The 27,903-nt window shown below is 47.5% G+C and overlaps 1 protein-coding gene across 1 annotated transcript in view; it reads left to right on the top strand.

Annotated features, from left to right (window-relative positions):
• Positions 1–27,903, top strand: part of ANO2 (anoctamin 2) — a 318,461-nt gene that overhangs the window by 109,581 nt on the left and 180,977 nt on the right. Inside the window, exons 9-11 of the mRNA XM_019627082.1 lie at positions 4,058–4,113; positions 5,315–5,356; positions 12,311–12,375. Of these exons, the coding sequence (XP_019482627.1) occupies positions 4,058–4,113; positions 5,315–5,356; positions 12,311–12,375 (163 nt within the window). The remainder of the gene's footprint in view (positions 1–4,057; positions 4,114–5,314; positions 5,357–12,310; positions 12,376–27,903) is intronic.

Below are 27,903 nucleotides of genomic sequence, written 5' to 3'. Positions count from 1 at the left end.
ATTTTGACCGAAGCCAGACCATGTTGTGTGTTGTAAACATCTGGTTTATCATTCATCCAGCTGAACTGGTTTATATTTTGTTAGAAGAAAAGGCTTGGGATTAAAGGCATTTAAGTAATTAAGCACATGTCAAGACAATTTGGTGATGGGTAAATATAGTCTCTGTTAAATGCACCGTCTGGGGGCTCTGGTTTAGATTTATGTCCGGCTGGAGCACAGGGATGAAAGCGGAACGCCGGGAGGACAGGGCCCTGTTCTGGGGGGGATCAAAACCAAATGGGTTTTCAGGAGCTCAGCACCGTTCCTCTAAGTACTGGTCCCAATGGAGCAAAGTTTCCTTTGAGTTTGGCCTGGAGGGAATAGAGCTGTAGTCCCTGTCACCCAGTGTCACTTGCAGATTTAATGAGACTCTCCCTGGGAGGCAGACCATAAACTGTGCTTTGATTGATCATTTGTATTCGGGAAACCAGAGACGTCTTGGAAGCTAAATGCTAGGGTTCAGGTTTGTGTTGTGAGTGTGTGTTTTCAGGTACCAGTCCCAGGCCAGAGCCAACCCTGCTCTGTGTCTTGGCCCCGACCCTATGGATGCAAAGGACCGATGTTGCTGGGCCTGGCTGGATCAGGCTGTGCTGAACTGTGGTCAGTGCCAGGCAGATAGGAAGCACAGGTCTTTTCCTTTGGGGATTATCATTCTAACAGCAATAGGTATGAAGTACCTGGTGATTTGATGGGACTTAGGGATCAGTGAAGCGGTCCTCAGTGAGCTATGCTTTGTTTGAGCCGAGGCACTGCTTCTGTCTGTGGGCAGAGGAAAGAAAAATGTCCTCCATACTTTCTCCTTCTTCCTGGCCCCCCTTCCGGGAGTAACAGGACAAGAGGTTGGGTCTAGAGCAGAGAGGAAGGACTATAGATGTGATCCTAAAGAAGAAAGCTTTGCTGTTATGGCCAGATGGATGGTGCGTGATGGAACCAATTAGCCCATTTTTGCTGAAAAGAAAGGAAAAAATTCAGAATTTCAATTTTCAAAGCAGAGACTCTTTAAAAACAACAACAACATGTTTGATTATTTTCTTCTTCTTTCAAACTGATTTCCATGCTTGTTTGGGGGGTAGAATCTTGGTTTCTGAAGTCTGTGGGTGACTTGCGAAGCCAAAACAATTCCCATTCTTGGGTGAAGTTGTGGATGTGTAGTTACTTTTCAACTTTGCCTCCCCCTCCCAGTCCTTCCTGCTTTTATGTCCCATCCCTTCTCTCTGACCAACAGCCACTGATTTGGATCACCCATATGACATCTGAAAAAGAGGAGGTCCATAACCGTGGGGGACAGAGACACATTCCATCAGTATGTAGGGCTATTGTTATCCGGGTTACGATGACGCGAATCATATTGGCTCCAAGGCAAAGAACCATTTGTTGGGCTTGCTCTCTTTGGAAGTAGCCTAATGAACTGAAGTTTAAAGTCTCTTTATCAGCATAGGTTACCAAAGAAAACGGGAGTTGTGAGGGAGGTGGGTGCCTGTGATAAATGGGAAGAGACCCGGAGATAAGTTTAGCTATAGGGTGGTTACTCTTAACAACCATGATTGCTCTGTGTTCCAACAGTGAATTAGGTGCCATAAGAGACACAGGTGAGAGGGGTGTGCTCTCTGACCTCAGGTACCTTGTAGGCCTTTTGGGGCACAAAACAATCAGCAAAGTCCGAGAAGTGAAGTGAGCTACCCGCTGTAGGCATGCAGCTCAGAGGAAGCTGTATTTGAGATGAGAGGTGGGGTGCATAACGTTAGACTTCCAATGATCTTTCTGAGGATCTGGCAACAGGACCCAGGAGTTCAGGTTGTCAGCCTAATGCTCTCAGGCCCTGGGCTACTGTGCTTAGCAAATCTGAGAATTAGCAGAAGAGTTCAACACCTATTTAACTTTTCCCATACAGTTTTGGGATTGTCTTCAGGGTGTATGCTGCTGCCGTGGCAACCATGGGGTGTGAATGTGGGAGTGGGGTGGGGGTAGAGGGGTATGTGCAGTGGAGCCATACCCGCCTGCAATGCTTCAGCCTCTATTCATGTTGACAGCCCTGTTGTAGCTTTGAACTACCCCCACCCCCACCCAACGTGGGACTGACTCCCCCCCTTGATTATTGTAGGGTGGCTTCACATGGCTGTGGTTATGGCTCTTGAACTGATTAATGATGCTCAGAGTGAAATTGTAGTCTTGTGAGTACGACAAATCTGCAGCTCATTGAGCCTTGGGGCACCCCTCCCCCACACCCGCACTCACTTTACCACCCTCTGATCCCCCCACTCTCCAGAGTTATTTCTGGTGTTTTATGTTCATGCCAAGGAAGAAGTTTAAAATCAGGAAAGAACTGGCCCTTTGGTGACCATGCAGCACCAAACACTCAGCTCTCAATTCATTGGAAGACGGCCACTTCCGCCTGAGAGCCCCCTGCGGCATCCCAAGAGATTCTGCTCCCACGTGGGGCCCACGGCTGGTCTTTCTGGCATCCAGCCTCCTAGAGTTGAGGCAAATAGGAGTAAGATTTGAGGAAGCGGAAGTTGATGGAGGAGAGAGGATTGTTTCAGAGCCCCTGCAGTCTCTGAGCTTGTGGGTGGGGCATTGGGTAGGAAGGGGAGGGGGAAAACCATGAATTTTAATGAGTAGCTGTTGTCCAGATTTGTTATCCAAACTTGTTGTTCATCCAGAGCCCTGAAAATACAGATTACTTAGAGTTTGGACATCATATGTGTTTCCCTCCAAAACCAATTTTCTCTTCTCATCTCACTAATGTCTACAGTCTTTCTGGAAAGAATGGCTCAGGACAGAAAGATTGTTTGAGATACGGGAAATCGCCATGTACCAGAGACTAGCCCATCCTCCCCATCTCCATGATTAAATGTGCCTCCTTGCATGGCAGAATCCTTGATACTGTGAGTTGGTGAGAAATAATCTCTCCCATTGGGGACCCAGTGACACAGGACAGGCTATCCTGAGTCAGACAGAACATACAGACCATGTTATAGTCTCTGAATAAAACCATGAATAAAACAAGTAAATAACAGTGCCTCGATGCTGAGCAGAAGGTTCTCTGTTGTGAGTCTATTACGGTTACAGGGACAGAGCCGTTCATTCATTTCACATATACAGGGCTACTATGTGCAAGTGGTGTAATATACTGTTGGGGTTAAAAAATGAATGCCTTGTGTGGTGTTCAAACTTTGTGGTCTCAGGACTGACTCCTTTACATTTTTAAAAATTACTGAGAGCACCCAAAGGGCTTTTCTTTAGGTGGTTTATACTGATGAATATTTGTTGTATTAGAAGTTAAGACTGAGAAACTTTTAAAGCACAAGAACACACAAGCACACATTCCATTAGCTGCCAAGGGATGATGTCAGCACATGTCACAAAACTGCACTGTACACTTGTGAGAGAATAGGAGTGAAGAAACAAATACTATGTTAATACTATTATAAAAATAGTTTTGACCTTCTGAATCCCCTGAAAGGGTCATGGGGACTCCCAGGTTCCCCAGACCACACTTTGAGAGCTACTGCCTGGCTTCCCCTTACCTCAGGGAGCTCATGGTCCACAGACCAGTCATGGACAGTAATAAGCACGGCTGTGAAGGAACAGGAAGGTGCCACAAATGAGTTCAGATAAAGTGCTGTGGGATGTTCTGGCATATACTTTTATTGATCATAATTGCAGGAATTCAGATAGTCATTCTTAAGCTATCACTAAACACGGATATTCTCCACTGACGCTGGTGGCCATGGAGGTGGTGGTGGGGGAGAGGAGTTATTGGACTGCAGCGATCTGAATGTGTGAGGACTGGAGGAGTGCGAAGTTTGAGAGGACATGTCTGATATTAAAATGCAACTTTGTATTGGGAAATGAAAAAATACTGCTAAGAACTAATGCTCAATGAAAATGTCTAGACTGGGAGAATGTAGAGGAGAGCTGAGAGGTGGGTGAGGGTTTAATATGTATCAAAAGACAAAGGTTAAGAGAGAAACCCCTGCCCGTAGAGTTACTATTTTTGTCTTCCTTTCTTCCATAGGTATTAACTCTCTGATAGCAAACAATATCTACGAGGCTGCCTACCCTCTTCATGACGTAAGTACCATTTTCGTCAGCTTGCTCCGCATGGTCTTCAAAAATTTGAAAACCACAGGCAATGCAGCTGGTGGATCTATGTGAGGTGAGGCAGGAGTGAATCATGGCATTAAAGTACGCTGGCTGATCCTGGACCACTCGTGCCTGACAATAAGTTTGATTTTTGTCAGTGGTCTCAAACTACCTCTCCAATTATTTCCCCAATGGCAAAATGAACTGGTTTTGTTCGAGCTGCCTCTGCACCCCCTTCCTGAGTTTGGGGGGGGGGCGGGACATGTGAGAAGACAGATATGATCTGCAAGTGGTTAAAGGGAGGAGATGCTGGTGAAGGTGGGTGGATGGCAGTCGAAGAAAAGTCTACAGCCTGGGTAATACACAGCCTGGTCCGTCAGACCCTTAAATGAGTGAAAGTGATGTTTGGTATGTGGTAGTTCTATGTGGATGTGAAATTCCTCATCCTTAATATGCAAATATGTAAGTGTCAGATTTTTTTTTTTAATTTCGACATTTTTGAAGGAAATCACTCAAAATTCTTTATATTATTGTTTGGTTAAATAAAGTCCACAGAAAGATTGCCGTTAAAGCTTTCCTTGACTGGGGGTAGTGTTATAAACATGCCGCAGTACAATGCAAGGACATTCTTCAGGACAATTCATGAAGAACTTAATTGGCCCATGAACTAAATGCCCCCACCACTGCATTATTTATATGATTGGTCACTTTTTTAGCATCTGTCACAGAGTTGTGCCACATGAAGCCACGGAGGTGGGGATCCCCAAGTGCCTGAAGGAATGTCCCAGATGACAGCCTTCTCCTCACTGACATCTTTGCTGTGGGCATATGTGAGGTCAGGTTTGCCAGTTATGGAAAGGGGTGAACATGGCATGGCACAGGGTGGTTTCCTGTGATATGCTAGCCCATTTGCAGACACAGGCTCTGCAGTTGCATCTGCTGCGAGGAAGCACATGCTGATCTCTGGAGCATCTGAGGGGAGCGCCTTTGTGTGAGAAGCTGTCCACAGGAAACATTGCAAGTGCTGATGACTTTGAAAGTGCAACCTTGCTTCCTTACCATGTCATGTTTTTGACCTTCCTCAAATGAGAATGGAGAAAGGGATGACGTCAGAAAATAGAAAGGAAAATCCTTTCTCTGTGTTTGATATCTCCATCAGCTTTATTCAGCATCCCTTTCTCTCCTACAGGGTGAATATGATAGCCCAGGGGATGACATGAATGACAGAAAGGTAAGCTGGCCTCCTGCTGCACTGAGTGCTTTGAGCACAGAGGATCATGGATGGGTGTGGAACTAGACAGAAGTGTCCTAAATGTTCAGTTTACCTGCTTAAATATTTTTGATCAGTTCTTCCACAGCTCCCTGCCTTCCAGGCACTTGGGAACGTGAGGGTCGTTTCTGGTCATCGACATGCCTGTGAATATGGGGGAGCTGATGGTATTTAGTGCCTAATGGACCAGTGACGCCAACCATCCTGAAATATATCCAACAGTCCCACACAAAGGCATTATTCCTACCCCCTGATGACAAGAGGTCCTTAACTGAGAAACACTGAAAGTCCAAAGTCCTTCCTTTATAGATGGGGAAACTGAGGCAAAGAAAGAATTGAGCACCTTGCCCATGATAACACTGCTGCAATAAACAGAGGTGGGACTTGGAACAAGTCTGACTCTCAAATCCAGCATCCATGCTAAAAATGGATTATTACCCAGTATTTTTTTAAGGGGGTTATCTTTAAGTTCTTTTTATCTAGGCAGACAAGTGGGGTATTACAGACGAGAAATCTGAGGGAGAGGGGGGGCTCATTCATACTGTATATTCAGATGGCTAGGAGTTGGAGGTTATAATCAGGGGAGGCAAAAAGGTCCCTTTGGAAGGATCTCTTCTGTGTCAAGCACAGCTCCTGACTGGACAGCTCTCCCCAGCCCTCCACCTAGACCCCATTTCTTCTGTTTGCTAATACTCTGGGACTATGGATGTGCTGCCCTTCCCAGCCATGGCATGGTGCTCTAAGGATCACCCAGCCTCCTTAGTGGTGACTGTCCCATTTGGTTGTCAACCCCTTCATGCCATCCTCCTACCCAGCACCTCCCAGACTTCAGCAACTCTGATGAGCAGAGGAGGGTGAGCAAGGGTGGGAGGGGTGAGGAATTGAAGCCCAAGAAGCTTCCCTCCCCCCACTCTGTTGTCTGGAAAATCATTCATCCCCCAAGTTGCCTTTTGAGCAGCCTTCTTTTTATCCTGCCTATTAGTCCCTGTTATGAAGTGTTAAGTATTAAAAACATAAAAGGTCTTTTCCAGAAATACTGCTGTGATTGCTTACACATGTCCCCTCTCTGCCTGCCCAGGGAATCTGCTGTAGTATTTCGATGTCTTAACCTCATCTGTTTTCTATCTGATGCTAATAGTCTCGGTGTTTAATTTCCTGAAAAGTCCTGGATCAGATTTAAAGGAAAGGAGGAAGCATTTCTCCCCACATCTCACCTCACTCACCCCAACCATTTTCTGCCCTCCCACTCTCTAATTTCACATTCCTCCCCTTTAAAGAGTGATCACCACTATTGCCCACCTATGAAACCTCCTGCTGGGTGGGTGGTGAACCAGCCTGTCAAGGTAGAGCACTTTACAGGAACATTCCAGAGACCAGGAACACACAGCAACTCACGGGAGAAATCAGCCAGCCCTCTGTTTATCTGCACAGAGGCAGAGACAAGCAAATTGTAGATTATCCAAAAAATATGTGTATTTGTCTTTGCAATAAACTATATTATTATCAACAGCAAAACCTTTTAACAAAAACATTTTCCTCCAGGAAATGTTTTTCTTAGGCCAATAGAATTATTGCACCACACTTATTGCACCATAATTATTGCACCACTATGCACCATAACTTGTCAGATGGGTAGAATCTGGGAGGCAGGGAGAGACCAGCTAGGGTGGAAATGCATCTTGGTGTATAATTCCCAAAGATGATGTCAAAAGGATGTTCCTCGGTGAAAGTGGATGAGTGTCTTTGAAAGACAAGAGGCCCCTTTCTTGCATCTTTTCTTGGGTTTGCTAGTCAGTCCTTGTGTCCTTGTTTTTCTCTGCCAAGGTCATGGTTAGGGAAATACACTGTGCTATGATGAAGGATAAGAGAAATCATGAATGAGAGACAAAGCTTTTTTCTGTCTATGTGGGTTGGGAAACTGATACCCAGCAAGGTGAGGAGACTGGTTCCAATGTCTGTAAATATTTGTCAGATCAGGACTAAAACCCTGGTCAGCGCTCTACAGCAGGGTTGACAAGGCTTCTTACGTATAATGAGGGGAATTCTCAGTACAGGGCTGGCCTCCTTCCTGCAGTGTCATTGGTGTATGGGTGGGGCCTAAAAGGTGTCTTAAAGAGGAAGGAGCCAAACCCTCTGAATACGTGCAGCATATGTATTTGTTTGTATTACATTACAATAGTCTACTGTTCTTCGAGAGGACTGCAAGATTTGGGTTGGGTGCAAAGGGAGAACCCCTGAATTTGTTGCTGGAGGATGTGGAGAAGGGTTGGGAGCTGCACTGTGGGATTTCCTCTCTGGGGACCTTTCGGGATGATTTGCAAGGGCACCTCCAGCTGCCCATCCTGCCAGTACCTGGATGCTCTCCTTCACTCTTCCCTGCAATCTGTGGCTATTTCTATGATTTCCCTGAGGCCAGGCTCCTCATAGGCAGGTCTCAGGCAAGTCCAGAGGCCCCCGAGAACGCAGTCTCCTTCCCCTTCAGCTTGCCTCTTGCAGTTGTGCAGCCTTGATGTACTCAGCACCAGCTGGTGGCTGGAGGTCTCTCTCTCTCTCCCCCATGGCTCCCAGGGGGTAATTAAAAAGAGGATCCCTTCCTCTGGAGAACAGGGGTTTCCCACCTTCCTAGAAAGCAGGGCAGCAAGAAGAGGGAGCAGCGTGGGTGTGTTTGGGTCCCTCCTGGCTGCCAGCAGCCACCCGGTTCCATAGTAGCCAGACCTGCCTATTTTTCTCAAGCATCTCAGGGGAGTGACTGTTAGCATCCTCTGAAAGCTTTCTGACCACCCCCTGGCTTCCCATGGCTCTTATGGGGGGAACCCAAGGCACAACATTAGAACATTTTTAAACCTTTGGTCTTGGATTTTCCAGCTTTTGCAAATGACTGTCTACTCTGTGGATAGTTATAAAGTGACCAGTAAAAGGTGTGCAAAGAAGGGTTCTGTCTTTGTGACAAAAAAGCTACTTTTCTTGGTTTCACTTGAGGATTCCTTTTCCGATCATGTACAGCGCCCATTGCATTCATGGGAAGACCTGGATAGTTGAAGTGACTTGCCCAAAGTTCAAACAGGTCATTGCAGGATCTAGGAGTAGAATTCTATTTTCGCCCATTCAGGCCCACGCTGTCCCATCAATGCCTCTATGTTGGCTACAGTTGGCATCTTTTTGTCTGTCACAGGTCCGGCTGCCTTCTGAGGAGCTTGTGGCCTCAGAGAATGCTATGAGTCTCAAACATCTTGCTGCACTCTGGCATTGCAAATGGTTTTAACAGTTGGGTTCCTTTATAGTCTCATGAAACACTTAAGCCACCTGACCCACTGTCAAATGTGATCCCTTGGGAGCCGAGCTGGCCTCTTGTAGGCTGTGATCCATCAGGTGGGGCGGTCCCTGTGGGCTGCTGCTTCCTGCCATAAAGGTTTGTGGTCAGGCCGACGTGACTGGGATTACACCCGGGCCCCAGAAATAAGGCACTGTCCACCGAGAAAGAGCTGCAAACCCTTACTGTGCTACTTGCAGGCCTGGCTAGTTGGTGCAGAGGACATGGTTTAGCTCTAAGGGACAAAGAGGGTTTGCTAAGAGCTTCATTAGAAGGTTCTCGATTCTGCAAGTTTAAAGGGATTGTTACAAGTTACTGCGGTTGTCTTTCTGCACTTTACTTACACCACACTCATCACCATGGGGCTGAGATTCCAGGGCAGTCCTTCCTTCACCCTGACTGCTTGTCTGTGCTGGGGGTTAGCACGATCTCCTTGGTCTCTTAATGTGTGTAATTACACATTTGTAAAGATAGGGAAGGGTCTAAAGCATTCTCCATCCTTTCCCTGCCTCCCCTGCAAGGATGTATGAGCTGGCCTGGCCAGAGCCACATGGGTGTCCAGGCAAAACTGCGGCATCACTTCCCAGATGTGCTGCTCCCTACCTCCCATCTTTCTCCTGCATGGCTGCCTAACGATTTCCTCCTCTGTGTCCATCTAGCCTGTCTGCATTGAGCTCAAACAGCTCTCTTAGCTCATCCTCACTTATCTCCACAAACTATGGATACGGCTCTGTGCTTACAGGGTACCACACTGAGAAAAGGACTTCCTGGAGGTTTCTTATAGCAGGTCTGGGATCCAACCAGGAGTAAGGCTTGTGACCTTGGCTCTCAGTTTGAGCTCTAGCCAACTGAGCCATATGGGCTTCTTGAAGCATTTTTAGTGTTCCCCTCCAGGGCAGTGGCAGGAAGGTGCTCTCAGGCTCAGGTTTTGGCTGGACAGGTGAATTGGAGAGGACTTTTCTCTAGAGGGCAAGCCTATGAGGTGGGTTGTGATGTTCTGCAGTCCTCAAGAGAGGAGGCTTTGCCCGTATCTCCTGACGCAAGCTGGCCTCTCTTGGGGCCGCAAATGATGTCACTGTGACAACCAGGTGCTGGTGAGTCCAGGGTTTGCACTGGGGACAGAGAATAAAAACCCAGGGTAGTAGAAACACTCAACATGAGGGGGAGGAGGAGATGTCATAATAACAGTAAGATTCATAGGAGCCACCTGCCTGGAATGAGGAGCATCTAAACTCATGAGTTCAGATCTTCCTCTGCCCATCATGTCCTCTTGTGTCTGGGCCTCCTGCTTTTCAGATGGTGGTAACTTTGGGGGCAGTTTGCTCTATCAGGATATGTGTAGTTTCTGGTTCTATCTTTTGGTTGTTTGGAGAGATTATGACAGTAAAAGCCAATAGCCATTAAATAGGAATGCCAATTCTGGTTTCAATTTTCATTTCGTATCTTCAAAGATTCTTAGGCTAAAGGATGGCTTCTTGTAGGGCTGATGTTCAACTGGGTATTCAACATACCTGATGGGGGTAGCTTTTCCTTGACAGAATTCTATGAGAGTTCTGTGTGCTATGTAAGGAGATGTGATGTTTAAGGAGAATACAGAACCTAACAAGGTAGCAACTGTGTAATAAATCTATCAATTCTAGACATATAATTTGATTCTGTGCTAATATCTATTCAGCATGGATGTCTAGATGATATCTAACGATGGTTCATTACCAAATCACTTAATTACTTGTGGATAATCTGTGAAGCTCACTAGCCAGGTATTTGAAACTAAAATGTGGTTTGCCCTTGGGACTGATACACAGGTTTTGCCCACATGTCAGTTCTACTAAAGTTGCCATCACAAGATAGTATGGCCTGATGTCTTTGGCGCATTTCCTCCCTTAACCTCTAAAATGTGTTCCACTCAGGTTTTGTCCCCACCCTGCCACTGAAACTACTCTTGTCAAGGTCATCAGTGACCTTCAAATCCCTGAATCCAATGGGTGCTTCTCCATTCTCACCTGACCTGACCCATCAGCAGCTTTTGGCTCAGCTAGCCATTTTCTTCTTATTAAAACCCACCATCCCTTGGCTTTCTGGACACTACACACGTCTGGTTCTCCTCCACATCACCGGCTACTCCTCTGTCTCCTTTGCTCTTCTTTATTAGCCCCTTGACTTCTAAGCATTGGAGCACCCAGGGCCCAGACATCAGGCCTCTTCTCTACCTACTCTCCCTTTCTTGGAGATTGCATCCATAGTTTAATGACTTTACAAATCATCTCTTCTCTGATAACTAAATTTGCATCTCTGGTCTGAACTCTCCTTTAAACTCCAGACTTTTATATCCAGCTGCTTACTCAGTATCCCCACATGGATGACTAAAGGGCATCTGAAATGTGCACATCCCAGACTGAACTCTTGGTTCCATCCTTTCTCATCTATTCTTCCCACAATCTTTCTCATTTCAGTAAATAGAATCACCATTTACTCAATTGCTCAGTCCAAGTTCTCATTTCCCCCCCCCACTCTATATCTAATCCAACAGTAAATCTTATTGACTCAACCTTTAAAATTTAAGCAGAATCAGTGACTTCTCGCTACTCCCACTACCTCCATGGTTCAAGCGACAATCAACTCTTCCCTGGACTATTACAATAGCCCCCCTACTCTTATGCCAGTTCTCAGTCTGTTCTTCACCAGCAGCCAGAATGAGCTATCTATAATCGAAATCATTTATCCCCTATTGATGCAAATCTCTTAATGGCTTCCTTAACAGTCCAAAGATTTTAGCGTGGCCTACAAGTCCTGGACTTTCTGCCAGTATTTAATGCCAGTACTTTCTGACATTATCTCCCATTATTCTCCCCATGTTCTGCCCCTGCCGTATACTTCCCTGTTCTTCCCGGGACATACCACGTGTTCTTTTTTGCAGGGTCTTTGCACAGGAAAAGCGTTCAGCCTGGAGCACTTCCCACTTCCTTCAGGTCTCAGCTCAAATGTCACCACTTCAGAGAGATTGTCCCTTGTTGTTCTGTCTAAAATAGCACCCAAATATTTACCTCCTTCGTATTCTACTCACTTACCTTGATTTATTTTTCTTCAGTGGCATTTATAAGTCTTATATGTTTATATTATATTTGTCTCCACATACTAGGGTATAAGCTCCATGACAGCAGCAACTTTGTTTGGTTTACTGCTGTGTCCAATATCTGGACAGTGCCTGGTACATAGTAGATGTTCAATAAATACTTGTTAAATGAGTGAATAAATGAATGCCAGGGCTCATCTTGCTAAACTAAGCAAGACAAGGGAATAAAGAATGAGGGGTTATGACTGCTAGGTGTAGCACTGCTCCAGACTGTGATACAGGTCACCTTAATTATTTGGGGGAAGAAGGCAGCTTCTATAACTTTCCGACTTTAGACATCTCCCTTGTGTGTCTCATGAGACTTTTCCTAGAAGCTGGGCTTTGGGGATTCAATTATGCCTTTCTAGTTATCCAGATGGAGCCATTAGGATGGCTTTGGGAGGGAAAATCTTGACTTACTAGAGTGGACCAAAAAAGGTGACCAGTTAGTCCCATACCACTTCTCATCTGTTTCCCTGTTTTTCTTGTTTAGCTGCTGTATCAAGAATGGGCACGCTACGGAGTGTTTTATAAGTTTCAACCTATTGACCTCATCAGGTAAGACGTGGGTGGGGACTCTTGGGAGGACTCTAGAGATACAAATCCTGAAAGATACCTGTCAACCTTCTTGGCCCCAGGCAAGACTGCTGGCTAGGCAGCGAGATCTGCTTTTCTAGGTTGTATTGTTCCCCTGCCCTGTGTCCTATGGTCCAGGAAGCAGCTCCGGGACAGGGAGGGGAATGGAGGCTGTGTGGGGCAGCAGATATTGTAGACTGATATACCATAACTTCCATCTTAAGTTCTTCAGCACTGTGGTCTCGCTTTCCCTGCCTGCTCTTTTGCGTGTGTGTGGGAGGGGCGAATGGAGTTTCATCTCTTATTATTGTCCTTCAGATTAGTCCTAGAGAAGGATCTGGGTGAAACAGACCTGTGGCCAAGTGGCCACCGTGTTGACCAAGAGAGGGGAAGGCCTTGCGAATCACATGAGGAATAAGCTGGCAGGTCTGAGAGGGAAAGTGGGCGTTTAATGGTTTCTCTAACTTAGAAGGGAGGAGATGCTGGTTCCTAGAATCTCTGCCTCCAGTGCTCCCCCAAAAATGATGTTCTGTTATATTGAGAATTTCCCCAGCTTTTACAGAACATGGGTGAAAAGTTTTTTCAAAGAAATTTCTAGAATGCAGCAAGTCTGACTAGCATAAAATGGGTTGAGGGCTCTAAGAACCCAATGAGCTCTCAGAGTCCAGCGTCTTTCCCAGCTGGAACGTTGGGAGGCAACACTGTGACGTGGGAGAGCACTGGGCTGAGAGTCTGGGGCCTGGATTCTCATCCAGGCCCGGCCACTAGGGGCTGTTTCTGTGGGACAAGTTCCTTTGCCCCACTAGGGGCAAGTCTCTCTTTGGTCTTCAGGGTCTGGGTTGTCCTAAACTGGGAGGCTGAACTGAGGGATCTGTGAGGAAATTGGGTATAGCATGCTTATTTGGAAAAGATGACTTTCGACCCCCTGACTGAAATAATGGACTCAGTGCCACACAGTCATGTGTGGCTCTTCTAATGAACTAATTAATCAGCAGGCAAACACAAACAGTGTTCCTGGCTGATTGCCCTGGGCTGGGATTGTGAGAGGGGCCGCAGCCAGAAGGACTGAGTCCAGAGGGAGGAATTCCAACGTCTTCTTGGAAGAAGAAAGCAGCCTGGGGGCCACAGTCTGGGCAGGTTCACCTCCCACAGAGATGTGAGGGCCCTCCCAGGGAACTGGGAGACCGGGTGGACGTCTCTTGACAACAGGTGTTTGCTCCAGCTGAAGACTGTTAACCAAAGCGCTTGGGTCGGGGACGGGGCCACTGGGTGCCTGTGACCAAGGCTTCCTCACCCAGCACCTCCCAGTCCCTGGCTGCGTTTTCTGAGGCACGGGCCACCTAGACTGTTCTCTGGGCCCCACCAAGGCTGCTTCCTCCATGCTCGGTAGGCTTTGATCTTCCTCTCTGCATCTCAAGTGGCCACCCACTCTGTCGCCTGTTTTCTCCAAGTACTCATTCGTTTTTAAAAAAAATATGATTAAAAAAATAAAAATTCTCCCTATCAGAGAGCCCCGTCTTTTCCCCAGAGACCTCAGGTGACTGGTCGCCAGCTTAAGTGGGAAATGGCTCCAAGATGCTCTCAGTTTTGGCCACCAAAGCAGCCTCACCTGCAGGGGAAGAATTGTCTTTGGAGCAGAGCCCTGCTCTGGGGCCCGGCAGTTCCTGAGCACAGAGCTCAAATCTGTCTAGACGGGGGCATGGTGTGCTGTGGAGCTGGACGCTGTCCACTGTCCTCACAGATCAGATGGCTAGGGAGCTCCCACAGCCCCTGGGCGAGGCCAGCGGCTTGGCTGGAGCAGGAAGGCTACAGCCTCAGGCATCGCTCAGATACCGGCTGGAGGGCAGGGGACACTGAGCTGTGTGTAGGGGGAGTGAGGGGATGTTTCTGCCCAGTGGTATATGGAACTTGGCTTCACGGGGCTGCTGGGTAGAAAGTGACAGTAGTGGGGAGAGAGAGAAGGGGAGAGAGAGAGAAGGCATTAGGGGCATAGGTGGGAAAGCAGAGACAGGGAAGCCAAGATGAGGCAGCTGGAGGGCTCGTAAAAGGGAAAAAGGGCGGAAGGGTGGGGAACAGCTACCCAGGCGCAGCAGGCACCACCCTAAGCTCGTTTCACACTCCCGTCAAAATGTCCCATCTCGCTTTCTCTGATTCTGTCAAAGTCACCTCCTTCCCCCTCTTCCTCATCTGCCCGCTCTCACTTCCCACTCCCAGCCTGACATCATGCCCCCTGGGTGCTTCTTCAGCACCACGTCTCTCTTCCTCACGTCTCCATCTTTCCTGCCACCACTGACTCGTCAGGACTGCCCATGACTGCCTTCCCTGAGCTGTCACTGGCCCCACCCTGCGATGGGGCTATTCCATTACAACTTACTAGTGTGAACTGTACCCGCTTTGTGCCTCATGTAGACATTGTACTCATGTGGTCTGTGTTGAAAGATGGGCAGAAGCAGGAGAGTCTGATACAAGTTGAATAGAATTCATACGAAGGCCTGGCAGAGGTTATTTCCCGCCTATTTCCTCGGGCGCTCGGCTCCTCGTTTTTAGCTCTGAGCTTCTGTTCCTCCTATGGAGTCCTAGTGCTCCTTCCTATGCCAAGCCTTTGGGACATTCGAAGGCACTGGTCGCTCAGCAGGGTGGGAGATCTGTTTGCACTTTGAAAGCCCCAGGACGAGCTATCCTTCTCCTCCCGCAAGCCTTCAAGCCCGAACTTGAGATAGGGGGTTACAGGCTCCTTTCCAGGTGTTGGAAGGGGGCAGAGGGAAGGCAAGAGGCTCTTCCCTGCACCCCTCACCCCTGTCTCCTCCTGCTGCACCTTCAGTCATGCCCAGCAGGCTGCAGTGTGAGACAGCTGATGCGTCTCTCCCAGCCCAACAGGGTTCTCTATCTCTGTTGTAGAAATTCCAGGCCTGCAGGCCTGAGCTGAGTGAGTGTGTGTGTGTGTGTGTGTGTGTGTGTAAGAGTGGCCTGGAAAGTTCCTTCCATAGGGAGGTATCCAGCAGGGACTCACTCACAGTAGGTTCTTCCAGGAACTTCAGCCCTGCAGTACTTGTGCCCTGGCAGAAAAAAGGTTTGTGGCTAAGACAGTGGGGGACATGATATCTTAGCAAGCAGGAAATGGCTCTACTAGTCCTTAAGAGCCGTACAAGGGTCGTTGCAGCCAGGGGAGTAGATTTCTGCCTCCACTACTCTGGGTTAACACCCCAACATCACAGGGGAAGCAGCCTTTATTTTCTGAGGAATCTGGGGACCTGGGGCCTTTTGGATTTGTACAGGTATGACCCAGTATTAGTGAGGACCGTGACCTGTCTTTTCACTAAAATTAATGTTGGCTCATAAGCTGATTTTCTTAGCTTGGAGGTTTTGATAGGGATGAGACAAAATAGGGTTTAAACACCTGTTTGACTTAGCTCCTAACTGTACTTTGCTGAAGTTGAGGTACAAAAAGTTTATTTTTAAGCACCTGCTACTGCCTGCCTATGACAGCATGAGGGTCCAGAAATCTACTGGGCTCAGGGGGATTGCAGCCTGTTGACTTGGGGGATTCACCAAGGGGACCATGCATGGGCAGCACCCACTGCACCAAACCAGCATTCTGGTCTGGACAGGGGTAAATGGCTCTCACCCATTCCCACCTCTTTTAGGGATGCCCATGTCACGAGTGAGGCTTCCTAAAAATCAGGACCTGGGAATGAAACCCATCCACGTGGCAGCTTTGGAGTTCTCTTAGGAATGTCCTGGCCTGAACCCTTGAGATACGAACACCTCCATAATGACCTGAGAGTGATGTCTGGGGGGGGGTCATACTGTCTCAAGAGCTTTTGGGCATCATCTGTGGATAGGAAGAGTGGTCCTGTGCCTCTACCTTGGTACACATCTCTACCATCTTAGACTCCCAGCTCTTTCCAGCCCTGCCCATGGAAAGCCTGTCCAGAACCCTGGCATCACAGGAATTGGCTTTCCCTCCCACTACTGCAAGGCAGATGTCCTTGTTCCTGTCAGAGTTCTTCACGGCGGCCACGAGGAACCTATGTGATTTGATCCATCCCTCTCTCAGTTGGTCTTTGAGCCCCACTGTACCCTCTTGAAATGGGACCTATCTAATCCCTTCAGGAGGGAGACAGAGGAAGTCAGATTCTTTCTTAGGAGGCTTCTCGATAGGCCAGGCTCAGGAAGGAACAGCCACAGCTGGTCTGAGGGAGGGAATGGAGAGGAAAGTTCTTGACCAACCCCGTGATTAATTATTTCCTGAGCCCTGCTGCCTCCTCCTTGATCCTTCACTGGGATTTATAAAGGCCATTCAGCTCAATGCAATAAACATTTACTGACACTTACAGTGAGCAAGTCTCTGTGCTCAGAAATATGGGTGGTGCAGCAACGACTAAGGTGAAGTTTGTGCCCTAAGGATCTTGCAGTTATGTAGGGAGACAGACATGTGCAAGGCAGGAGGAAGGGAGATCTTTTAAGGTCTATAATATTAGTACCAACATGACAGTATGGGACAACAGATGAAGAGTAATTGCTACTAGTGGAATAAGGGAAGATTTCCTGGAAGAAGTGGCACTTGAATTAGAAACATTGCCTTCTGGAGGACTGAGGTTAAAGGTCTTGAATGTGTCTTCATTGCCAGCCTGGGCTGCCCTGTATATGGATTTATTGTTTAGCCTGATATTGATGGGCAGAAATACCTTGACTCAAAGCCTGAATGTTTATTGGGAGTGGTGAGATCAAAACCTTGACTTGCAAACCTAACATGTATGGATTCTATGCCAACCTGGCCCATGCCCCTTGCTCTCCTCTGTAAGTTAACAGAGAATCCAGGGTTGGAAGGAGGCGAGGCTGGATCCAAGAGAGAAGGCTGTAAAGTGTGGGACTGGGACCTTGATATTTGCACAGGTCTCAGCATTTGAAATATTGGATTTAGCTGGGGAGCATTTTTGCAGGCTGGAAAGAAATAATATCTCATGGCCCTGGAGAACATTTTTCTTTCATCTCCGAAGGTGTGGGGGCAGAGTAGACAGAGCTAAAAAGCAGTCAGCAGCTGGTTGAGGCAAGGCAGACGCAAGGAAAGTAATGTTCTGTGCTGGTATATATATTCTAGCCCATTTTACAGATCAAGAAATAAATCAGGCTTTCTATTAAATCCAGCTGTTTATGAAATCTATCCTGCTCTCTGTTTATCTAGCTTCCCCCACTGAGTGACACTCTCTTTCAGTTTGCACCCTCCCGGAGGGAAGACAGTTGGCCGGTGGCTTGTCAGTGGATACAGCGTTGGAGTACGGTGCTCTCAGATCTAGTCCAAGACTGCATGCATCCACAGGCCATCTTGGTCTTCTGAGGGTGGTGTCCCAAGCCATAAAACAGCCTTCCATCAATGGTGGTTCCTGTTTTAGATTGAATTTTCAATCTTCCTTCCTGTTGGTATGGATGGTAGATCCCAGGGGACCAGGAGGCTACAGACATTCCCCATGGCTGCCCAGAATTCCATGGGCAGAGTAGGAAAAGAAAGAGCTGTTTGGTTCACTAGCTCATTGCTTCCTTGACTCCCTTATGTCATATTCTATTTCCCAAGGAGGATCAGAAGCGATTAGTCTGAAAATACATGACAAGCTTTATATTTCACACCCCCTTGGCCCTTGTGTACAATAAATTCTAGTTGTCCAGACCCCTGGGACCAAACCATATCATCATAGAGGTCAGCTTAGAGGTCAGCTGCCTCAGTGCCTGGCCCTGGAATGAAGGAATGAAGAGTTCCTCTCACAGCATATTTATTTAGCAAATTCCCAGCCTCTGCTTGTCTTGTTGTAGGGAGCACCTTGCCTCAGGGGCAGCTTGTTTGTCTGTTGGACATTTCCAGGCACTAGAAATGGTCACAGAGCAAGAACTCTGCTGACTTCCCTCCTTTTGTGTCAGTTCTGTCCCCTGGAGCTCCACGGAACAACGGTACCTTGTTGTGTAGGTCAGCCCTTTAATTATTTGAAAATAGCTATTTCGTGTCTGTAACAGTTCTCATATAGTTAAGCTTTCTTTCTTCCACACAAAAACACTCCTGGAACTGTCTGCATGTCCTCATGTGACATTGGCTCTTCAAACAGCCTCATGGTCACGATCATCTTCTTTGGGACTTACAGGCCTGGGAAACTCAGGACAGGGTTCTTTCACACACCTCACCTGGTGTAGTTAAGCCAACACATTGTTTGCACTGACTGTATGTCAGACGCTGGTGCTGGGGGTATGGAGATGAGTTAAGCATGACCCCGTTCTCAAGGAGCTTATATTCAAAGTCAGATCTCCAAGCTGTGGATGACCACTGGACTTTTCTGGGAAATGAAGGGACAAACTAATGGAGAACATTTTCAAAAAGTATCTGTGAGGCTGTAGGAAAACAGCATTTGGAAAAGATCTTGGGAGAAATTGACACCCAAATTGGTCATCTGTGATGGGCTCAGGGGTATCAGCTATGCCTTAGGCAAAAATTGTTGGAGTTGACTGTAACACTTTCTAGAAACATTCATGTGATGTGTTGTAGCACCCACAGACCCCGGAAATTCTTAGGAAAAGTTTTAGGATTGTATCACTTAAGGGATCTACCAAATCACGGTAACACCTCAGGTGCCCGACTTAGGTCATCCCACCCAAAGAAAAATTCAGCCAGACTGGAAATATTTCAGGGAAGGAAATGTGGGTGAACAAAGAGTTGGAGAGGCATTCATATGGAGACAAACAAGGGCTCCCTACTCCAGGAAGAAAATGGAGAAGGAATGAGGCCGGTACTTACTAAATTAAAAGATGGATAGAGCAACTGTGCACGTGTTTATCAAATCCTGAGGCACTTGCCTGGGGCTGTGCCTTTAGACTCAGAGCAGTGGGTTAAGCATTAGAAGAAATCCAGCTTTGTTTCTAGTTGATGTGATGTCTGGCAAGCCATTCTCTCTTGAGCCTCAGTTTCCTCAGCTATGAAATAAGGGTCATAACACCTGTCCTACCTGCCCCATGATATTATCGCAAGGATTATGATAAAGCATTGCACAAATCTTGTGGTGATAGATATAGGCTTGGTTAAGTAATTGCTTATCTGATCTCTAGGGGAAAATTATAATATCCCCTAAACTAGCAGAATATAGTCTTTAGCTCAAGAGTTTCTACAAATGTTGTGTAATCAAAAGGCTGTATTTTTTTATTGTAAATCAAACACACTTTGCACATGTGAGCTCTGCACCTCCCAGTGATTCTGCAGAGTGGGTATTCTTACTTCCATTCTTACCTCCTTACCTTCAGTATTGTGGGGATACTGAACTCAGAGAGATAAGGTGCTTCCCAAAGCTATGGAGCCAGGCTGTCTGGGATTAAAACGCAGGCCTGTCTGACTCCAGAAACTATGTTTTTTCCTTGTGCCATGTGGCCAAAGGTGACACTGAGGTCCATCCAGTTGGATGTCAGGTGAGCTGGGTTTCCAGCTACCTAGGGTTAATAATCTCTTTGATTAGTAATCTCTGAGGGGAAACAGGTGTGGTCTGCTGGTAAGCAGAGGTGACTGACCACAGTCAACCCCTGCTTTACCATTGGGTCATCATTGTGGACGTTCTGTGCTTAGTGGGAGTGACGTGTCACTCTCAGGGTGTTAGCTGGGTAGAGTTGTTTGTGCCTCTGAGAAGCAACCCCAGAATGCCATGTTTTTGATTCCTCATTTCTGTTTCTTAGAGCCTTTTATTTTTCTGACTTCTTCCATGCTGTCAGGTTGTCAGCTGTCACTTTTTGCTTTTGTTAACTGAGTAGCTTCCTTCTGTACTCTGATTTGCTGCTTGGTCTCAGTTGCAGATTCAGCAACCAGACACCCGAGCCAGTTAGCATTCTGCACCCAGTAAGAGTCTTTCATAGCCTGTCCTAGAGTCGGGCTCCTGTTGGGTGTGGGGTTTTGTTCAGGGTTGCCTTTGTCATGGAAATGTCTTCTTTTTGTTCCCCAGTGAGAGTGAAATGTTGCTCAGGAAGCCTCAGAGATGGGACCAGAGTGAGTATGATACAGCAGTGCCTTTTCTGTGAAGAGCTGCATTTTATTCTCCTTACTTGTTTTGGGAGCTCATGAGACACCCAGATTATCAAAGATTTTTCTTAAAATATTGCTCACAGTCTGTTAACAACACAGAGGCACTACCTACATCAAGGGCTTCATTCTGGATATGGTGTCAGAGCTCAAAGAAGGGGGAAAACAGGAAGCTTGAAGTGTAATGATGAAACACACAGGGGACTCACAAAAATCACTTCTGATGGAGGCAGAGCTGTAAAGTAGCACCCAACAAGGGAGCTAATGCTCACAGCTGAATGTAGAAGGGCAAGGTCATGGTGAAAGGTTTTGAAGGGGTTAGCAACTGCATTTAGTGTGACTGATGAGACAAAAATGAGACTATGGACAGGTGAGTTTTGAGTAGAAAGCAGAGGTGTGAAGGAGAGGAGAAATATAGCTGGGTGATTGACAAGATTCTGATTGAGGCTATGGAAGGTAGTTGGAGGAGATATTGGGTTGTTGGAAAAGCCATGACGTATTTTTCTATGTTTTTCAATGCAAAAATGTGTCATGACTTTCTCAGCGACCCAATATTTGAGACAGTGTAGGGGTAGGAGGCCTGGACAAAACGATCATGACAATGGGAAACAAAAGGAGATCTGTCAGAGTGTTTTCTCTGGAATGAAGGCAGGTGGCAAAACAAAGCCTGCGAGGATTTCAGGACTTAAATACTCCAGTTGTGAGGTGAGATTCAGTTTTTCACTCACCTTCTCTCTTGCAAAACTCTGGGCAAGTCATTCGGCCCCTTTAGACCTGGTGCAGTTCCTTGCCCTGACAGAAAGAGCTGAAATCTTTGTGACTCTTCCACAAAAATTCTAGGCTGGTGATTGCAGGTGCAATCCTATCTGTGGGAGTCAAGGACCTGAGGTAGATCTGAGGGACCGATCTTGCCCTAGAAGGAGGGAGGGGACTAGTGTGTGGACGAGGAGTTACCATGGACACAGCCCAACTCTTTGATCCCATGAGCCACTGTTTCACCACGTGTCTCTGGAATCCCCTGAGCTCCCCGTTTCTGCTAATGATATTCCCTTGAGTGATGTTCTCCACCCACACCACATGGGTATGTAACCAACATAAACACAAAACGTCTTAACACATTGAATAACATCGGCAGAACACACGTTAAAACAACAACCGCAAGATAGCTAAATTTAATTAGCCAGTTACGCCCAGGCTTTTCACACAGGCACATGCCTCTGTTTAAGAAACGGAAAACCACAGCATTTTGTGGGTCTGGAATTCACAGACATAAGCAAGGGCAGGGGGAACTTTAAGATCCCTGCCTGAGGGACTGCTGTCCTCCAGTACTTTCTTGGGATTATCTCAAGGTATTCAAAGACATGGGTAGTTGGGTAACCGCCAAAGATTGCTGTCTGCCCCTGGCAGAATGGTTGGCTCAGGCATGGAGGGGTTGTGGTGCTCAGCCTGTCACCCAGCTCATTGAAGGGACTCAGGAACCCCTCCTTGAGGACTAGGGCCTCAGGGTTGTTGGTTTGACCTTGTCAGTTTCTTTCTTAGAATCTATTCCACTGAATACTGTTAAGAGAGGCAGAGAGGGAATTGGAGGACTAGGATTTTGAACTTGTTATTTGGGCATTTTAGTCTGGAGGAAGATAAGGGCAATGGCTTCCTTTCCAGCTGTTATCAATTCTAGCAAAATGGCAATGTTTCCTTGGGCGCTCTTCTGCTTAAGCCTCAGCCTTGGGGCAGGAAGGCAAGCTGCTCAGTGAAGAGAAATGAATCAGTCACATACCAAGAGTGTCTCTTTGCCCCACTCAGGGGCATTCAGCCTCCGGGAAGTCCCACCTGATGCCTCATGTAGATTCCTCTTGCTGGGATCCATTCCTTTTCACGTTTGCTCATTCTCCATGCTTACCGTATGGTCATTTGCCCTTTCGATTATAGCCTGTGAAATCATGTCCCCCTTTGGATATACTAGCCCCTCTCCGGACATTTAACATCTGTGGATGGTGAGGATAAGCCCTCTGATAATCCAGCAGCCAGTCAGAAGCATCTCTATGGGGACAATGTGAAAGAAATAGAAGGCAGAGCCCCCAAACTCAGACCTCTCACCATCCAGTTGAGAAGAAGATTCTGTGCTTTGGGAAAGAGATATAGGGGAACATATAACTCAGCTCAGTTTAACCCAGTGTATTTATTGAGCACCGTCTCTATTCCAGGCATTGTTTTAGGTGCTGGAGTTAAAGTGATGAGAAAGATAGATATGGCCTGACCTTGGGTGATTAGATAATTTATCATCTACCTGGGACACTTTTGAGAGTGAAAGTGAGCACTATTAATAATTATGCCGATTGCACTAGTCAGCTATTGTCATAATAATGCTGCGCAACAAACCTCCCCAAAGTCAGCAGCTTATAGCAACAGTCATTAATTTCTCTTGCTCCTGTATCTGTAGGTTGAGTGGAAAACTTCTGCTTTAGGCTGAGGGTTGGCTGGGCTTGGTTCTAGGCTTCAGATTGTATTCAGGTCTCTACAGGTCTGCTCATTCCCTTTAGGTCAGAAGCTACTCAGGACATATTCCTCTCATGGTGAATCACAAGAGCAGAAGGAACAGAATGAAACCCAGTGCCTCTTAAGGTATCACTGACATCATATCTGCTAGTGTTGCATTGGCCAAAGAAGTCACATGGCCAAGCACAAATCCATGTTGCTGGGAAGCATACTCTTTCTTAAGGGCAGGGGAGTTAATATTTGCTGAACACCAGTCTAACCCGCCACACTGAGACAACAGGTATAAACCAGGAGCATCTCAGGAATACCTGGACCTGTGGTCCACCCTTGTCTGATCTCATGGAGCTTATGACCTAGCAGGGAAGACAGATGATGTGTCGTTAATTGTCAGTGTGACATGGGTTACAATAGGGGATATGGAGTATGAAGGGAATACAGATACAGGGCAATCCTGAGGAGAAGGCTTCCCTGAGGAAGTAACATTTGAACTAAGATTTGATAAGCATGAGTGAAAGCCAAGGTGAGCAGAAGAGCGATAATAGCTGGCATTACATGGTACTGCCTGTGTGCCAGGCATTGTTGAAGCCCTTTAAATTTGCTAACTCACAACAACTCTTTGAGATAGATACTAGTATGCTCATTTTACAGAAGAAGAATTGAGACACAAGGAGGTTGGTGGGCCACACAAGGTCACACACCTAGTAAGTAAGAGGCAAGATTTTAGCACCGAAGTCCAGCTCCATAGTTGGTTCCCTTTGCCACTGGGTGTGCTGCCCCAGTGCTGCCCTCCTGGAGAGGGGCCAGGGTACTAGAGCATAAGGTATGCAGTGAGGGGAGTGATGGGACCAAGCCAGGGTGAAGCAGGGGCCAGGTCCTGGAGGATTTTGGACTTTATCCTAAGGAAAAGAGTACGTCTGAAGGATTTGGCTTAAATGGGTGCCCATGTGTCGGTGACACTGACATGCTCTGGTTGGCTTTTACTTTTTAAAGGACCTGAGGCTCTTTTGTGTGAAGCACTAGAAAGGACCTGATACCGTACGTTTTGTGCCAAACAGGATGGAGGGAAGAGATGAAGGGTGGGGTGGGGTCCTGGGGAGATGTTTCTCTTCCTAGATGTCCTCTGTCTTTCTGAGAGGATGTGTGGCATTCTGGGCAGTGTGCTTCTGAGCTGAGAGCTTCCTTTCTCTTCTTGTCCTCACCCCTCCACATCCTAACTAACCTGCAGGTCTCACTAGGTTGTCATCAGTGGATGGGAACCGTTTCTCCCTGTTCACCGGTGTCAGGGGGCATGATGATGACTGTCGCTAACGTAGCACTCACCCCACACTCGCCATGTACCAGTTTGACCCCCATGCCCTTTGTGTGCACCATCTGGTTGGAACTTCATGGTAACCCTGTGAAGTCGGCATCATCGTTGTCCCCATTTTTAGGATGAGGACACTGTAGCATAGAGTCGATAAGTCACTTGCTCAAATCTCAGGGAGTATCCGGAGCCCATTATCTTAACTTCCTTGCTACACATTGAGGGAGGGAAACTGTGTTGGTGAGACTTGTGGGCTGCTTCCTGAAAGGGGCCCAAGGGGCATGGCGGGGGTTAGTGGGCAGGTGGGTCAGACGTTCAGATAGGATGGTGAAGGGACTCTAGGATCTTTTAGGATAAAATGATCTGATTCCTTAAAGGAGTGTTGCAATAGATAGCGGGGACTTAAGGATTTTAGATTTGGGGGTTCTCGAAAGCCATTCCCCTCACTTTATCCAAAAGGAACCAAAACCCTCTAACAGCATTAACAAGGCAGAGGGACAGAAGTATCACGTGTGAGGCCACTTCTAAATAAGGACTCTTTAATCTGTGCCACTGTAACCTGCAAACATTTAATACAGAGCTGTAAGCTGGGAGGTAAAGGGATGTGTAGGATTAAAGGTGGTGGATGCTTCAGGCAGGTTGATTTACCTGATACCTTCCTCACCCAACAATAAGGGTATTGGGCCAGGTGATCTATAACAACCCTTCCAGGGCCAGCTTTCCAGGCTCTACCGGATAGACCCTCAAGCCACAAGCTGGTCTGGAGGCAAGACCCAAGGTCTTACAAAGAAGCAAGTGGAACTAAGGATTGGAATCCAGGAGGCGGAGCCCAGTTCTGGACTTTGTCTATGGGACTCACCATCACCCGCGGCACTCCTGGTCCCCACATCCTGGATTTCTCTCTCTCCCCCCCCCACTCCCTGAACACCCCCATCTCTGTTTTCTTTTGCCTCTCTGGCTTTGATCACATCTGGAGCATTTTGTAGAGTTGATGAGTGTGTGTTTTCCTGTTGGGACACATGGTGTATATCAGAGGCACTTAAGAAGCTCTGGATGAGTGGAAAAGTCTGCATGGCATCTCAGGGGCCGCTGGTCTGGAGGGTGGATGGCAGCTGCATGGCAGGAGACCTGGCACGAGGGCCGCTGATCTCCGGGAAGGCCCAGAGGCCCAGTCTGGGAATTTCTGCTCCAAATGGTTTTGAGTTGTCCAGGTGGGGTTGATGCCTGGGAATTGCGTGTGTGTGTGTCTGCATGTGTGTAAGAGGGCTGGAAGGGCCTCTCTGCCTTGTTGCCATAGGATACTGCCTCAGGGCTTTGTTCTCCGCATTAACTGGGGCTCTTATCTGCACATCTGCACATCCTGTAACATAAACCAGTGGGGTGCCCCCTATTGGTAGACAGTGGATGATGAATGTGACATGGGGCAGAGAGGCAGAGCAGTCTCAGACAGGCACAGAGCTCTGTCTGTGAGAGGTTACAATAATTTCCACTGAGCCTCCCGGCAGGACCAGTGAACAATGAAATGCAAAGTGGGCTTCCCATAATGAATAAGCTGGGCACATGCCCAGCCCGGCGTCCCTTGATCAGAATTCTCTTTGCCGTTCATTACCCCGTCCCTTGGTGTTGGCCTTTAATCCCCAGAGTCCCGGGAGTAGGCAGGAAGGAGTTGGCATGATTCGATGTAGGTTAAGATGCTTTTGGCAGGAGGAATGGTGGTGGTTGAAGCAGACAGACTGTGTGAGAGTGATTTAGAAGGGCCGAGGTCATACTTACCCTACTTTTCTTTCTACCCTTTTATGGGTGGAGGGTGGGTGGTGTGCCCAGCCAACTCTGTTCACCATTCCTGGGAGCCTGACTTCTGACAAGGTGTTTCAGAGCTCATCGTGGGTCCCCTGAGGCTGACTCCTCTCAGCCCTTCTCACACCCTCCTAGGGCCTGAGGAATTTATCACGTCTCCACTGCTGTGTGTGTCTTCCTCTAAACCTCTCTGGTGCCCTTGAACTTTGTCCTTTTCCCTCCAATAACCATCAGGCTTTATTCTTTTTCCTCCCATCTCCTTTCCTTACTGATCCATTCCAGCTACTCTATATCTGTTCACTCCTAGTGACGTCTTCCAGACTTGGGGGCACGTTACCCCCATCTGGGCCTGCTGAAGGTGATCTTGGAAAGTGATAGAAGTATTTATAGAGCCAGGGTAGGGGTGGTGCCGGGCGATGCCACATAGAGTTCAGCCTGAAGGTTGTTTATGCTCTTGGAGCTGTAACAGAGAACAGCCCCGTCTATCCATGGTTCAAATTAAATTGCAGATGCCCCTGAAATCAGGGTTAGGAACGTAAACAACTAGTGGCTCATAGACTTCAAGCAGCGAGCAAACTTGGCAGGAGAGAGGCCTGGTGAGGGCTGGCTGGGGATGGATTTTCCAACTGATGTGTTTCCAGGAGGCTTCCCCAACCTCGTGGATTCCAGGCACTCGGGCACCTCTCTTGGCCAGCACACCTGGGGGTGTGGCTCCTCCCAGGGGGAGGATTTAGAAAGAGGGTGGAGAGCTACGTGAATGGCATGGGGAGTCACATCAGGATGCCTGACATTTAGATTTCTGCTGTGAGCCTGAGTATGAGCTCAGGATGCTGTGATAAGGGCTCGGCTTGCAGGCCTGGCCCCTTCTGTGGGAGAGGCAGACAGCCACTCATGTGCTGTGATTTGCTCACTCATTGATTCCCTCGACATTCAAAATACTCAGTGATTCAACAAGCACCTGTACTGTGGTAGGAACCGTCCCAGGCAGTGGTGATGAAAACTCCTGCCCCTCAAGGAGCTTATAGTCAACTTGGAGGAAAGATACTTCAGCACATACCTACAGATGCGTGATGAATTCTTGGACAGAATATGTGCATCGGCCTGAGGAGGGACAAAAGAGGGGCTCCTAACTGAATCGGAGGAGACCTCCTGGATGATGCAATGACTGAGCTCAGTTTTGAATAACGACTCCATGTCAGATGGGTGTAGGAGAGGCGGATGGGCATTCCAGGCAGGAGAGAACAGCATGAAGTGGTGAAAACAGCAGTCATTCGGGTTTGCAAGGAGCTGAGTATGGCTGGAATGAAGAGTGCATGTGAGGGTTGCGGGGGGATGAAAGGCAGAGAAGGTAGGCAGGCGTCACATCATGAAGCCAGCCTTAAGTCTTAGCTTAAGTGATGTGGAAGGATTTTAAGTAGGAAACTGGGAAGATCAGATTTGAAGAATGTTATTGGAAGGATAGAGAAAGTTCTCCTAACTACTTTTCCCAGAAGTATGTCATAGCCAAAGCAAAGCAAGGCCTTGTGGAGATGAAGCATATGCAGGTTCTCTCGTGGGAGAGAGAGTGCCATGGTGGGAAAAGAAGCAAAGCTTCTTCTGGGTCCTTGGAGAGGGAGACTTCGGATGAGGAAACTGAAGCTCAGGGAAGACAATGCAGTAGCCCAAAGCCACACAGCTAATTAGCTGCATAGCTGGGGCTTCTGAGTGAAAGCCAAACAGGAATAATGCCCTACAGCTTTGTTCTAGGGTGGCCCTATCTTCTCCACTTTCAACATTACCTGTTACCTGTGAAAATGAGTGGCAGGCATATTCATGGGAACGTTTATACGAAATTCACATGCTGATTGCAAATTCACCATCACCCTGGCATTTTGCC

This window comes from Hipposideros armiger, unplaced genomic scaffold (assembly GCF_001890085.2).
Source record: "Hipposideros armiger isolate ML-2016 unplaced genomic scaffold, ASM189008v1 scaffold_706, whole genome shotgun sequence".
NCBI lineage: Eukaryota > Metazoa > Chordata > Mammalia > Chiroptera > Hipposideridae > Hipposideros > Hipposideros armiger.
This window is presented reverse-complemented; position numbering and strand designations above follow the sequence as displayed.